At 33.6% G+C, this 13,829-nt stretch overlaps 1 protein-coding gene across 1 annotated transcript; it reads left to right on the forward strand.

Moving 5' to 3' along the window:
- Window positions 1-5,928: 5,928 nt before the first annotated feature.
- LOC111061329 (histone-lysine N-methyltransferase eggless-like) lies at window positions 5,929-11,382 on the forward strand (the record flags this gene model as incomplete). Its single annotated transcript, XM_039418915.1, has 2 exons — window positions 5,929-6,130; window positions 10,848-11,382. Coding segments are annotated over 2 exons (211 nt in total), but the record flags the coding sequence as incomplete, so codon positions are not given.
- Between the last annotated feature and the right edge of the window lie 2,447 nt (window positions 11,383-13,829).

The following is a 13,829-nucleotide window of genomic DNA, read 5'->3' on the forward strand; positions in this document are numbered from 1 at the left end:
TCATTTTCACACTTTTTCGAACTTTTGACTCAGGTGTGACTCTCTCTGACATGGGTAAAAACAACCCCTTATGGTCAGAGAACCCCATGCTGAGGACAATTCCGTTGCTGACTTCCACATCATTTTTAGAAAAGATATGTCGATGCTTCTGCTACCTGCACGACAATATCTTTTCTAAAAATGATGTGGAAGTCAGCAACGGAATTGTCCTCAGCATGGGGTTCTCTGACCATAAGGGGTTGTTTTTACCCATGTCAGAGAGAGTCACACCTGAGTCAAAAGTTCGAAAAAGTGTGAAAATGAGAAACTTCTCTATTAACAACTTCAAGGTATTCAGAGACAAGCTCTCTGTTGTAAATTGGGATTTCAATGAGTCTCTCACAGTCAATGAGAACTTTGATTGCTTTCTAGGAAAATTCCTGCCTATATTCAATGAAACATTCTGTGCCATTCCTATAAAACAAAATAATAGAAAGGGTTGGATTACTGCTGGAATTGTAACGTCAAGTAGGAAGAAAAGAGAATTACATAAACTGTACATGGAAACACAGGATCAAAACTTAAAAATTATTACAGATCGTATAATAGAATATTCAAAAGTGTCATTAAACTTGCCAAAAGGAATATCATGAAAAGTACTTAGAGATAGCCACAACAAGTAAAGCCGCATGGGACATAGTGAAATTTGAGCTAGGTAAGCACAAGAATAAAGCAAGTATAATCCCATCCAGAGCAAGAATCAATCCTAGTTCAGTAGCAGAGGATTTTAACAGTTTTTCATCGATGTTCCAAACCGTGTTGGAAGTACTCACAATCTGCTTGCTTCAACAAGAAACGTGGTAGGTAACTGCAGCTCTAGGATGAGATTTAAACTTCTTAGTCCCAAGCAAGTGGAGGTGCTCATTAAATCGCTTAAAAATAAAAATTCAGCTGGATGGGATGAAATTCCAGTGAAAGTTTTCAGGATGGTTGCTGATATATTGTCTGAACCCTTGTCCAGGATCCTCAACCAGTCTTTTACTGTTGGCGAGTTCCCTCATAAAATGAAGTATGCACTGGTAAGACCTATTTTCAAGAAAGATGACAAAGAGGACTTGAACAATTACAGACCCATTGCCATCCTCACAGCCTTTTCCAAACTTTTTGAGAAGGCAGCTAATGAACAAATTCTTCATTTTATGAGAGAGTGAATAATATAGTCTCAAAAACACAATTTGGCTTCTTAAGGGGACTTGATACAGAAGCAGCTCTAATAAAATTTTTCAATACTGTGTCGGCAAGTTTAGACGCTCCCAGCAGGTGTGTGGAGTGCTATGCGATCTGTCAAAAGCATTCGATTGCGTAAATCATGATATTCTTGTTGAAAAGTTGAGAAAATATGGCATTCGGGGAAGGGAACTGTGGTGGTTCAATTCGTTTTTGAAAGAGAGGATGCAGGCCACCCTAATAAACCATGACAATAAAAATTATCAATCAAAATGGGCTGTAATCAATGCTGGTGTACCACAGGGCTCCATCCTTGGTCCCACATTATTTATTATATACGTAAATGATCTGTCATCTTGCTCTACTAAGCCACTTATTCAGTATGCCGATGACACATCATCTATTATCACTAATTCAAGTTTGAGAGCTGTAGTCACCCAAACACAGGAAGAGCTACTGAATATCAAGAATGGTTTGCTGCAAATGGTCTGTCTATGAACTCAAGTAAGACCAAGTTCATTACCTTCCAACCCCCCCATTTTGCATCCAGAAACTTTAATGAGTTGGCCGATTTGAGTGTACCCCAGCAGAGCGTTGCTGTTGATCTTCTAGGAGTAACACTAGATAGTAGATTGGACTGGTCAGTACACACTCAAAAAATATGCTCCAGGGTTAACTCGGCTATTTTCTCTCTGCGAGTGCTCAAAAAACACATTGAGCTTCAAAGCCCTAATGGTGGTATATTACGGTTATCTTTTTCCTTTCCTCAAGTATGGCATAACCCTTTGGGGAAGATCAAAATTCTTCCAAGTATTTAGATCTCAGAAAAAAGCATTAAGAGTTATTTTTGGTAAGCCCCCCAATATCCCTGTCGAGAACTATTCCTGAGTAGCAGGATACTTACACTGCCGTCACTGTATATCTTGGAGATCTGTTCATACGTTCACAAAAACCTACCAAACTTCACCCGCAATAATGAAATCCACAGTTACAATACAAGGCACTCAGCCTCCCTATCAGTGGCTGCTCATAGAACCGCCATGTTTGAAAAATCTCCGCAATATATGGGCCCAAAAATATATAATAGATTACCTCAGGATATTAGAGACATGTATAATAAATATTACACTTATTATGAAAGGTACAACAGGCCGGCCATTAGTCCAGTAACTATATCATTGTGCTGAATGCAATTTATATTGTAGTTCTGATTTTTAATATATTATTTGGGTACATAAGAGAAGTACAGAACCAATTTCTTCATGCAACATTTCCTTGTGCTAGATACAGGGTGGGCCAAAAACCTCGATTTTCGGCTCATTTTCCAGTTTTCAGCTATTTCTGCCAAATCTCGTAATCGAACAGAAAAATTTGCTCTCGATTTTTTAGATTATACATTTTGAATAAGATGAGATCATTCGGAACTCTATCTCCAATGAGTACTGAGTTTGAATTTTCAAAAATGAGTGAAATTTAATGAAAAAATCAATTTTGATGAATTTTAGTTTTTGATCAACAATATCTTTCGATTGTTTCCATTTAGATGTATAATTCAAAATCCCTCGGGTGCATTTTTGTGCTCTACAATCTATATCAGGTAGAGCGCTCTATTCTATAGAATCTCAGGTACACCTGACACAATGCTCCTTGTATTGTGAAAAACATGTAATTTTCAGCTTCACCATCATCACTAACTACATTGTCCTCACATTGATTTCGTACGATGAAATACGTTCATGAGATTATGTTCTATGAGAATCACCCGTCAGATGCACTTTATTTCAGTATTTCCTAGTGGAAAGGCGCGCTTAAGGACACCTCAATGATCAAAATTTCAAACACTTATAAATTTGACACAATGCTCAGATTTCATCGAGCTACACTTCATTCTTTTCGGCTCGTCAAGACGGTTCAAAATCATGTATCACGAGTCAAATTCGGTCGAAAAATGGAAAATTTATTGTTGAGGTGTCCTTAAGCGCGCCTCTTCACTAGGAAATACTGAAATAAATTGTATCTGACGGGTGATCTCATAGAACATAATCTCATGAACGTATGCATTGTACGGAAATATCAATGTGAGGACAATGTAGTTGGTGATGATGATTGAAGCTGAAAATTACGTATTTTTCACAATACAAGGAGCATTATTGCAGGTGTACCTGAGATTCTATAAGAGATAGAGCGCTCTACCTGATATCAGATTGTAGAGCACAAAAATGCACCCAGAGGGATTTTGAATCATACATCTAAATGGTAAACAATCGGAAGATATTGTTGATCAAAAACTAAAATTCATCAAAATTGATTTTTCATTAAATTTCATTCATTTTTGAAAAATCATAACTCAGTACTCATTGGAGATAGAGAGTCCGAATGATCTCATCTTATTCAAAAATTATAATCTAAAAAAAAAGTTGAGAGCAAATTTTCCTGTCCGATTACAAGATTTGGCAGAAATAGCTGAAAACTAGAAAATGATCCGAGAATACGAGGGTTTTGGCCCACCCTGTATCTAACACAAGGAAATTTTGCATGAAGAAATCGGTTTTGTACTTCTCTTATGTACCCAAATAATTTATGAAAAAATCAGAACTACAATATAAATTGCAAGCACATCCCCTTTTTTATGTCTATATTGACTGGTCTACATCTCAATCGACATCAATCAATCATCTCAAACCGTTTCAAAGCTATTAAAATTAAAAAAAAAACATCATTAAATTATACAAAAATTGAATAAATTAGTACATAGAAAATCTAAAAAAAATCCAAACTATCAAATTTTACTTTTTCAAGTGTTAGCTTTAACATTTACAACTCTTCTTTTTCTCGCACTTCTTCTTCTTCTTCCTCTTCCTCATCCTATTTCATCACATGTCTTCTTTTCTTCCACTCTTCTTTTTGTTTCACTTCTTCTGGTATTTTTCTCCCTTCCGTCTTCTTCTCCTCCTTCTTTTTTCTTTTTCTTCTCTTTCTCCCACTTCTTCTCCTCTTCCTCATCATCTTTCTTCACATCTCTTCTTCTTCTTCCACCTCTTCTTCTTCTTCTTTTCGCACTTATCTCTTTCTCCCTTTCCTCTTCTTCTCCTCCTTCTTCGTCTTCTTCTTCTTCCTCTTCTTTTTTTCCTCTACATCTCTCCTTCCTCGTCCTCCTTTTCCTCCTCCACCTTCTTCATCCTCTTCACCTACTTCTTCTTCCTGTCTTTTTTTCTTCTACATCTTCTTCTTCCTATCCCTCTTCGGCTACACCCTAACTTCATCCTCCTAGGTTTTTAATAAAGGCGGCGATTCAATTCAATTCTTCCTCTCCCTTTTTCTCTTAATTTGGTAGAGAGTTAGTGGGAAGGATATTTTTTATATTCTTTCCGAAGAATGGACATTGATATGTCCAAAGCTCCGCCAATTTATGTAGATGCATAACAATATAATTATCATCTATAGTTATTATATTACAAATTGCTTTTTCATATCATATACAGTTCAATAATTTTTTTTTAGTCTATATTATGTAAATTCATCTATATTTTGCTGTATTGTAAGCTATTGAATATAAGTGTATAAGCCAGTATATATTGTAATCTACATAAAGTACTCAATCAATCAATCCTCCTTACATCTCTTTATTATTCATGATACCTTTTCTCAATTCGTTCACTCATCTTTATTCTTTAATTATTCTTTTTTACAATGAAGCACAGATAGGGAGAGCAAATATTAGATCTTGTTATATTAATTTTCTCTCCCAAATTTGGGTAACATAAAAGTCCGAAATGAGGTTTTATGTCTTCTAGATTTCCACAAAATTTTCAATCCAGAAATATTTATACAAACCATTCTTTTGAATTTAGATTCTTTATCCTTCACCTATATTTCCTCCTCCTTCTCCTTCACCACCTGCTCCTCCTTTACCCCCCCCTCCTCCTCCTCAACAACTGTGTACCCTATAAACACACTGATGATTGCTTTGATTTCACCACCGTGATTACGACATTTAGTCATGCAAGGTCTTTCTCTCCTCCACCTCTCTCTCTTCTTCTTCTCCTTCTTAATTTACTTTAAAAGTTACTACTACCCTTTTCTTCTCTTTCTCCTCATACTCGTCTTTCACGTTCCTCTTCCTCCTTCTCTTCCAACTTGTTTTTTCTCCCTTCCTACATTTCCTTCTGTGTTCTCCTCCTCCTCCTCTCCTCCTGGTTGGTAGAGAGTAGTGGGGAGGATATATTGAATATTGTTTCCGAAGAATGGACATTGATATGTCCAAAGCTCCGCCAATTTATGTAGATGCATAACAATATAATTATTATCTATAGTTATTATATTACAAATTGCTTTTTCATATCATATACAGTTCAATAATTATTTTCTTAGTCTATATCATGTAAATTCATCTATAATTTTGCTGTATTGTAAGCTATTGTATATAAGTGTATAAGACAGTATATATTGTAATCTACATAAATAAAGTACTCAATCAATAAATCAAATCAATCCTCATTCCACTTCTTCTCCGCCTCCTCCTCCTCCTCCTCCTCCTCTCCTCCTCACCCTTCTTCTTTTCCTTCTCATGTACTTTCTAATCTACTTCTTCCTTTTTCCATCTTCTCCTTCATCTCTTCTTGTTCTTCTTTTCCCTTTTCTTATTCATACTAATGAAAATTAGCAACAATACCTTTCTATAAACTCCACTGACTTGATAATGTTGTTTGTTTCTCTGAACAGAGCCCGTTTACGCGCAAGAGAGACAGCGAAAAAGTCGAAAGATTCGGACTCTGATAGGGAGAGGAAGCATTCTCAGTTCAACGCCAAAATAAAGGAAAGTGAGAAAAAAGAGCACAAGTCTGTGAGAGAGTACTACGACACTGACGACTGTATCTACGTCATGGATGCCAAGAATGGTGGCAATATTGGCCGATATATGAATGTGAGTAATATATTTCAATTCAATTTATTTCATCAAAACACAAAAACTTTACAAAGATGTGACAATCAAAAAAAAAACAATAATTATTATTCTAAATATCTATATCATCTATCTGTAAAATACGCTGGAGGTGAAGACTACTGGCATAAGTGAAACACTTGTTCGCCAGTAGGAGTAGAGCCTTACTGTAACTGTTTCTAATCTTAAGCTAATAATTTAAAATGGAATATTTTTATTCAAACAATGGTAAGTATATTTAAAATAAATGCTATTAATTATGAATTAATCCAGACAATAATGAATAGTTTTAAACGCTGAAAAACTTTTTGAACTCATAAAATATTAGATGGTAATAATAGTTGTGAAGTATCCAGTTTTAATATTATTGGTACAAACTTAATAGGTACACCGATCAGCTCGTTCGGTTGCAGTTTACAATCTTTGGAGCGATGTATACCAGCATAGTATATTTTTCATCTATTTATTTAATTATTTAATTGACCAAGCGAAGTGAATGCTACATTAACCATGTTTACAAAATTTCAGTGGAAAGATTCTGATGATGATAATAGTACGTAATCTTTTATCTGCATGGTTTGCCAAGACATTCTAAAAAGGCTTTTAAACTCACTCATATTATAAAGTGATATTATATTTACAAAATAACCCAAGTTGTGAGTCTCGTATTATTACGTTCCTGTTGGAATAATTCATTGAAAACCCTTGAAGGATTTCCCAATTCCTTCACATCAACCGCAGCAACTGGCCCTACAATGTTTGGTGCATTATAATATATATTGTTATTGACCGAGCGAAGTGAGGCGGTTTGGTATTTCTCTTAATGTTTAAATGTTTGAATATTTATATGTTGCGCATTTACGGCGAAACGCGGTAATAGATTTTCATGAAATTTGACAGGTATGTTCCTTTTTTAATTGCGCGTCGACGTATATACAAGGTTTTTGGAAATTTTGCATTTCAAAGATAATATAAAAGGAAAAAGGAGCCTCCATCATACGCCAATATTAGAGTAAAAATCAGACTATAGAATTATTCATCATAAATCAGCTGACAAGTGATTACACAGATGTGTGGAGAAGCCAGTCTATTGCTGTATTTCCATAAGGTCTATAGTTTCAATCAGGTACTTGTGGATGAGAATACTGAGGTCTACTGTTCACAGAACTACTAGTTATACAATATCGGGGCACCGAGCTTCGCTCGTTATTATTATTTATTGACTTTTGATAAACCGAACACAACTCTTTAAAATGATTGGGGAAGGACTAACAGGCACAGCAAGTAGGTATAACAGGCATAGGAATCGGATATCTTACATAAAATCTCATTTCCATTCATCATTCTAGAAACTATAATAAAAGAGAAACAATAGCTTGAGTAGATATTCCATGGTATAGGGCGTTTATGTCGCAACTTTTACTGTTATCTCAAGCCGATAGTCTACGTAGTTCTTTCCCAAAAAGGTGTGTGATGCTGGTAGTATCTCATATTGTGCCGTTCATACACTCTCATCCAAACAAAACAGTAAAAATCTACAATAATCGATAGTAATCGGCTTGGGATAACAGTAAAAGTTGCGACATAAACGCCCTATACCATGGGATATCTTCTTACGCTATCGTTTCTATATGATATAATCCACATTAGAACAACAGGAAATCGGATTTCAATAAAAAAATTAATCATCAGGAATGACAAGACCGTAGTTCTTCCCCGAATTTTGATTTATACACAATAAATAGTCCAGAAAGTAGGTTATGTTCCATACACTTGAATTCAGGTTCAATTCTCTGTTCAAACATTTGAAAACAAAAAAATATATATAATTTAGATTATATAGAAACCAAATTAAATAACACTCACTAGTTAATCACTTGAAATTGTCAAATGAAATGAAAATGTTTTATTGGCAGAAATAAAATTACAACATCTTAGAAATACGTAATAAAAGCAATACAAATTTTACAACATGAGAAATACTATTACAAAATAAAATGCATGCCAATTGATTATTTGCATCTCGAGGTACTAACCTGTTTGAGATGGTGATATAAAATTGATTACAAAACTATAGCGCTAAAATGTAGTTACTGATCAAAAAAATGATCAACTTTGAAAATTATGATATACTCTAGTTTAGGAGGATTATCATGTTATGTCAACAAATCAGATTATATTGATCAAATCGATTAAATTGTCTAGCTAGATAAAATTTCTCGCTGATTGATTATGATTACACAGCTGGAAATAATTCTGTCTCTCTTCCACACAGGCACACGCATCTTCTGTTATCGAGAGACGTCGAAATTATCATCTGTTTTCCAAGGATGAATTATCATTTTAATGTCGTTTAGCGAGTTTTCCAAAGAATGAGACTTAGTGCAATCGAATCTTTATATCATAACCTACTATGTTCCAAATTTTGTGAAAATCTCGTTTTCGAGATCCGTAAAACATAAATAACCAGATTTAAAAATAACTTGATATATAAATACAGAAATATTGCTCGCTTAATATAATAGGATTGATAGACAATATCATCTCAACTCTCATAGATGAAAGGTAGTATAAGAAGTTATATACCATGGTTGTAGATTCATTCAAAGTTTGGAAGTTTTGTATCATATTTCGGTGTTGTGTATCAAATATACTGTATCATATTATGTTGATACTGTAATTTGGTCATACTGTATCATTCATGGTGATATGCCATGGTATAGGGCGTTTATGTAGCAAATGTAACTGTTAACTGAACCAGATAGTCTATAATGAGGTCCACGTTATAATGGCAGTGTTTGATTAGCAATGGTATTGCTATCCTTGTCTATCATTCAACAAAGCAGATAGTTTCACTTTTTGTGTAGTTGAGAAGTTGATATTGTGGTAATTATTCATATTGAATGAAAAAGACTGAGAATTGTCAAAAAACTAATTTCTAACTATCAATAAATCAGTGGTTTTTCACATTTCTTAGTCTTTTCATTCAATATGAATAATTACCACAATATCAACTTCTCAACTACACAAAAAGTGAAACTATTGCTTTGTTGGATGATAGACAAGGATAGCAATACCTCTGCTAATCAAACACTGCCATTATAATGTGGATGTCACTATAGCAAATTATAATGTGGACCTCATTATAGCAAATTTTGAGGTTATGTTTTGTAACTCCAATTGTTTTGGTGTTTATCCTCCTTTGCTGCTCTATTGAGATTAAATTATTTTTCTATCATTATAATTGTAATTTTCCAGTGGTGTTATTAGTTTTACGGTAGAAGCTTCTCACTGATGATAAACATGTGTTTTGTTTGTGCATGATATACTTGCATGACCATTAGTGGCCAGCCAAGGTTTGCACAGACCTTAGTAAGGTAAGTTGACTCATAGACAATAATGAAATAGAAACTCTATATATCATCAAATTCTGCAGTTTTATTTGTACAGGACCATGGTTTTGAGACCACATTTTCACATTTCAGCTTCACTGAAAATGTAAAGCTTGAAGCTTTTGTAACCTCTGTGGTCACAAAAGCATGATCCTGTTGACCTAATAAATCTGCCGAATTTGATGATATATTGTATTTCTCTTTCATTATGGAAGGTTCTACAACATCAACAGTGACCAGGTCGAGTTTTCATTGACAATAATACAGTCTCTAATTTTCTTCCAGTATGCTCATCCAGTTAGTAATATGTTTTATGTAATATATTATAGTTGGCCAAGCGAAAAGGGTCTTCAAGGCCACTGCAATGTTGCCACTGTTGTCCACCCCTCACTCGACCAGTCTATATACATTGACTATATTTCTACACCCTGAACATCACTCTTTCCTTCTCATTACCTTCCCTCTCCCTCTTTTCTGTCACTATACCTGTCACAAATTCTTTTGAGCACGTCAGGTTCAAAAGTTCTATTGTGTCATTCTTGATGTTAGAAACAATACATCCCCCGTTACCTCCTCCCATCATCCCCTATATTCTTCAACATCATGAAATGAAGGAAAGAATATTGTTATGTATAAGTATAACTCTTTCTTGAGTCATGACATCAAGAAATCCAATTTATAATGATGATTAGATTTTGCTTTATAAATGCAACTATTTATAAACTGAGCTATTACTTCATAAAGGTTACTTGAAGACTTTTATAATAATCAATTGGAAGTGGAGTGATGAATTTTATTTATTTAGTCAATATTCTTGTAGTGCCCACTTCACTCTGCATTTTTCAATTGGCATGAATTCTCATTTGATTCCCATCACACTTCATCCAGGCTTATACATTCGTACAATACAATACATTACAATACATTTGTAAAACTGTGAACTATATGTCCTCGTCATAGTTAACAATCCAGAGAAGACAAACAATACTCCCCACATAACAATACTTCACTATCACACCCTCTCTCAACACACACATTCACTTTCTCTCTTACTAGCACCCTTAGTACAAAGTGGCAACAGTGTTGGTAGAGACGGGTGGGGTGTCAAGAGCAAGCTTTGACCTGAGGGACCCATTTTCGTTTGGCCAACTATAGTAATATGTATTATCCTGTTTTATGTTTCAGCACTCCTGCAACCCAATTGTTTTGTGCAGAACAATATGCAGAACAATTCATCAATGTGCAGAACAATTCATCCAGTTAGTAATATGTTTATGTAATAATTTTTTATTTATTTATGTTTTCAGCACTCCTGAAACCAAATTGTTTGTGCAGAACGTATTCATGGACACTCATGACCTGCGCTTCCCATGGGTGGCTTTCTTCGCCTCCAGATTCATAGAGGCCGGTCATGAGCTGACCTGGGACTACAACTACGATGTGGGCAGTGTCCCTGGCAAGGTGCTCTATTGCTACTGTGGGGAGACCAACTGCAGGAGACGTCTGCTATAAATTGGGGGGCTTTATGTGATGGTGCACTGGGATTTTCCTTCATTTCACTAGTAAAAGCTTGAATTCAGATGGACTTTTACCAAATTCAACTAATAAAAGGTTGACTTTTCCCAAGTGAATTTCATGAATTAAGGGGTTTTTATCACAACTATGTTAATTTTTGTCAAAACTAATTACAATTTTGTCAAAAATAGTGTAGGTAAATTTAAATTAGTCTAGTTTTTCAAGCCCGGGTAATTTTTATGAAACATTGAAGCATTTTCTTAATTTTGTCAAAATTGAGATTATTTTGTCAAAATCAAGTAGAGCCTAACTTGATAAAAAATGTTGTCAGAATGTTGAAAAATTTAGTCGATAATGGGGGAATTCTGTCAAGATCTTGGAAATGTTTGTAAAAAATCAATGAAATTCCACCACCTTAGAATAATGTGGTTCGATTTGAGTCTGTTTTGTCAATTAGTTATTATGGCATCCATTCCAGCTTATGACTTCATTATGGTCAAATTTAATCCGTTCTAGTTTAAAAACATGACATTTTCAAGGTCAAATTTAATAGGCCTAGGTCTTCTACATGTGTAAATAAATAAAACATAAAAAAGTAATTCTTAGAAACTTATACAAATATTTATTCAAAGTATGAATCACTTTTTCCTATACTTTAGTCTATTCTCTCAGGATTTTAAAAAATGTTTTCAAATTGGCAAACGATTTCAGTTGCCAAAATAATAATGTTTAGACGACATTCATAAACACATTTCAAGATTTGGTAAAATTTGAAATGAATATTCAGGTTTGAACATAACTCTTTGAATACCTACTCATAGTTCATAATTATTTGTTTCCTCCAAGATCAAAAACTCACTCACATAACTTAATTTTCAAATTGTGTTATACATTTTTCGAAAAATTCAGTTCAATTTCTTTTTGAATTTTTTGATGAATTAACACATAAATATTCATTTTTTTTTAGAATAATTGTCACTGTCTAACCACTATTCTATTCTGAATCGAATAGAAAGATTCGATAACAGAATTTAATTTTGTTTCAAAGTTTGAATCCAACATGTAATAATAACTAACACAAACATTACTTTGATGTGTAACTATTAATTTAGTGAATTTCCTGATTCCTGATTAAATCTCATTTTTGATTCTTATAAAATATTTAATTTTGAAAATAATGGTGATTTTCTGAGCTTATACTATGTTGCTATAAGCTTAAGCTATGTTGTTATTCCAAAATTTCAGGATTCCATATGAATACAATTCAATTTTGTAAATAAGTCATAAATTTGATTATTTTCAACCCCAATTCCATGTCGAGAAAGATTTGAATTGTGTGAAATAGCAGATCATTTTTGTTATCAGTGGTCTTGATTAGAGATAAAAATAGGTTTTTTTCAAATTTTGAATTATTTTTCCAAGTTACTGACTATTAATACGGATATTAAAGAATTTTCATTATTTGTTTATTGAAAGACTATGTAAATAATAGTGCAATTTTACCAGATAGTGTTTATAATATTATCAAAATACATATTAGATGGATTTTGAAAGTAGTTCTCATTATGTTAAGTTGAAAGTCAGAATGTGTTTTGTTTGATTAATTATATTGTTTCATTTTTTAGGACAGATTGTCACATCAGTTTGTCAGTACATCAGGTTAAGAAGTGTCATTGTCAGTCACTTCATAACAATATTATTAATGAACCATAATCATAAAACAGTTATTATTATTGAATCAGAATTTTAATTTTTTATAATTTATTTTACTGTTCAGAAAGTATTTCTTTTTCAGATTTTTTCTTAGTGTTCATTGCTAATGTTCACCTGTCTCCAGTATTGGAAAAACATTGTTTTTTTCTACCATTATTTGATGATAGTTTTGTAAGGGTTTCTGTAATAAATCACCGCAATTTGCTGTAAAAATTTGTTTTTTCTTTTAATGAATCCAAATGCATACCTGAATATTTGTATAGTTAGGTCCACGTTATAATGGCAGTGTTTGATTAGCAATGGTATAGCTATCCTTGTTAATAAACAATATTGAAACTTGGGTAATATTGAAATAAAGAGTACTCGCTATTATTTAAAATATTACAACAACTTGTTTCGACCATAGGTCATTTTCAAGTTGATATCAACATAATAAAGAGTACTTCAAGTTTTGTCAATATTGTTTTTATTAATTTAAAAAAAGTAGTTGACCGAGCGAAGTGAGGTCTAAGATTCATGTCGACGGTTTGGCATTTCTCTTAATGTTAAATATTTATATGTTTTTATGTTGCGCATTTACGGCGAAACGCGGTAATAGATTTTCATGAAATTGACAGGTATGTTCCTTTAAATTGCGCGTCGACGTATATACAAGTTTTTGGAAATTTTGCATTTCAAGGATAATATAAAAGAAAAAGGAGCCTCCTCATACGCCAATATTAGAGTAAAAATCAGACTATAGAATAATTCATCATAAATCAGCTGACAGTGATTACACAGATTGTGGAGAAGCCAGTCTATTGCTGTTTCCATAAGGTCTATAGTTTTTAAATCAGGTACTCTTGTGGATAAGAATACTGCGTGAGGTCTACTGTTCACAGAACTACTTGTCTATCATTCGACAAAGCAGATAGCGAATGTATCAAATCATGGTGTTGTGTATCAAGTTGAGATGATACTGTATCATATTGGTTTGATACTGTATCATATGTGGTGATACTTTATCATATTGTGTTGATACTGTATCATGTTGTGGTTGTTCTTGTTCTATAGTGAGGTCC

Source organism: Nilaparvata lugens, unplaced genomic scaffold (genome assembly GCF_014356525.2).
Source record: "Nilaparvata lugens isolate BPH unplaced genomic scaffold, ASM1435652v1 scaffold7797, whole genome shotgun sequence".
Classification (NCBI taxonomy): domain Eukaryota; kingdom Metazoa; phylum Arthropoda; class Insecta; order Hemiptera; family Delphacidae; genus Nilaparvata; species Nilaparvata lugens.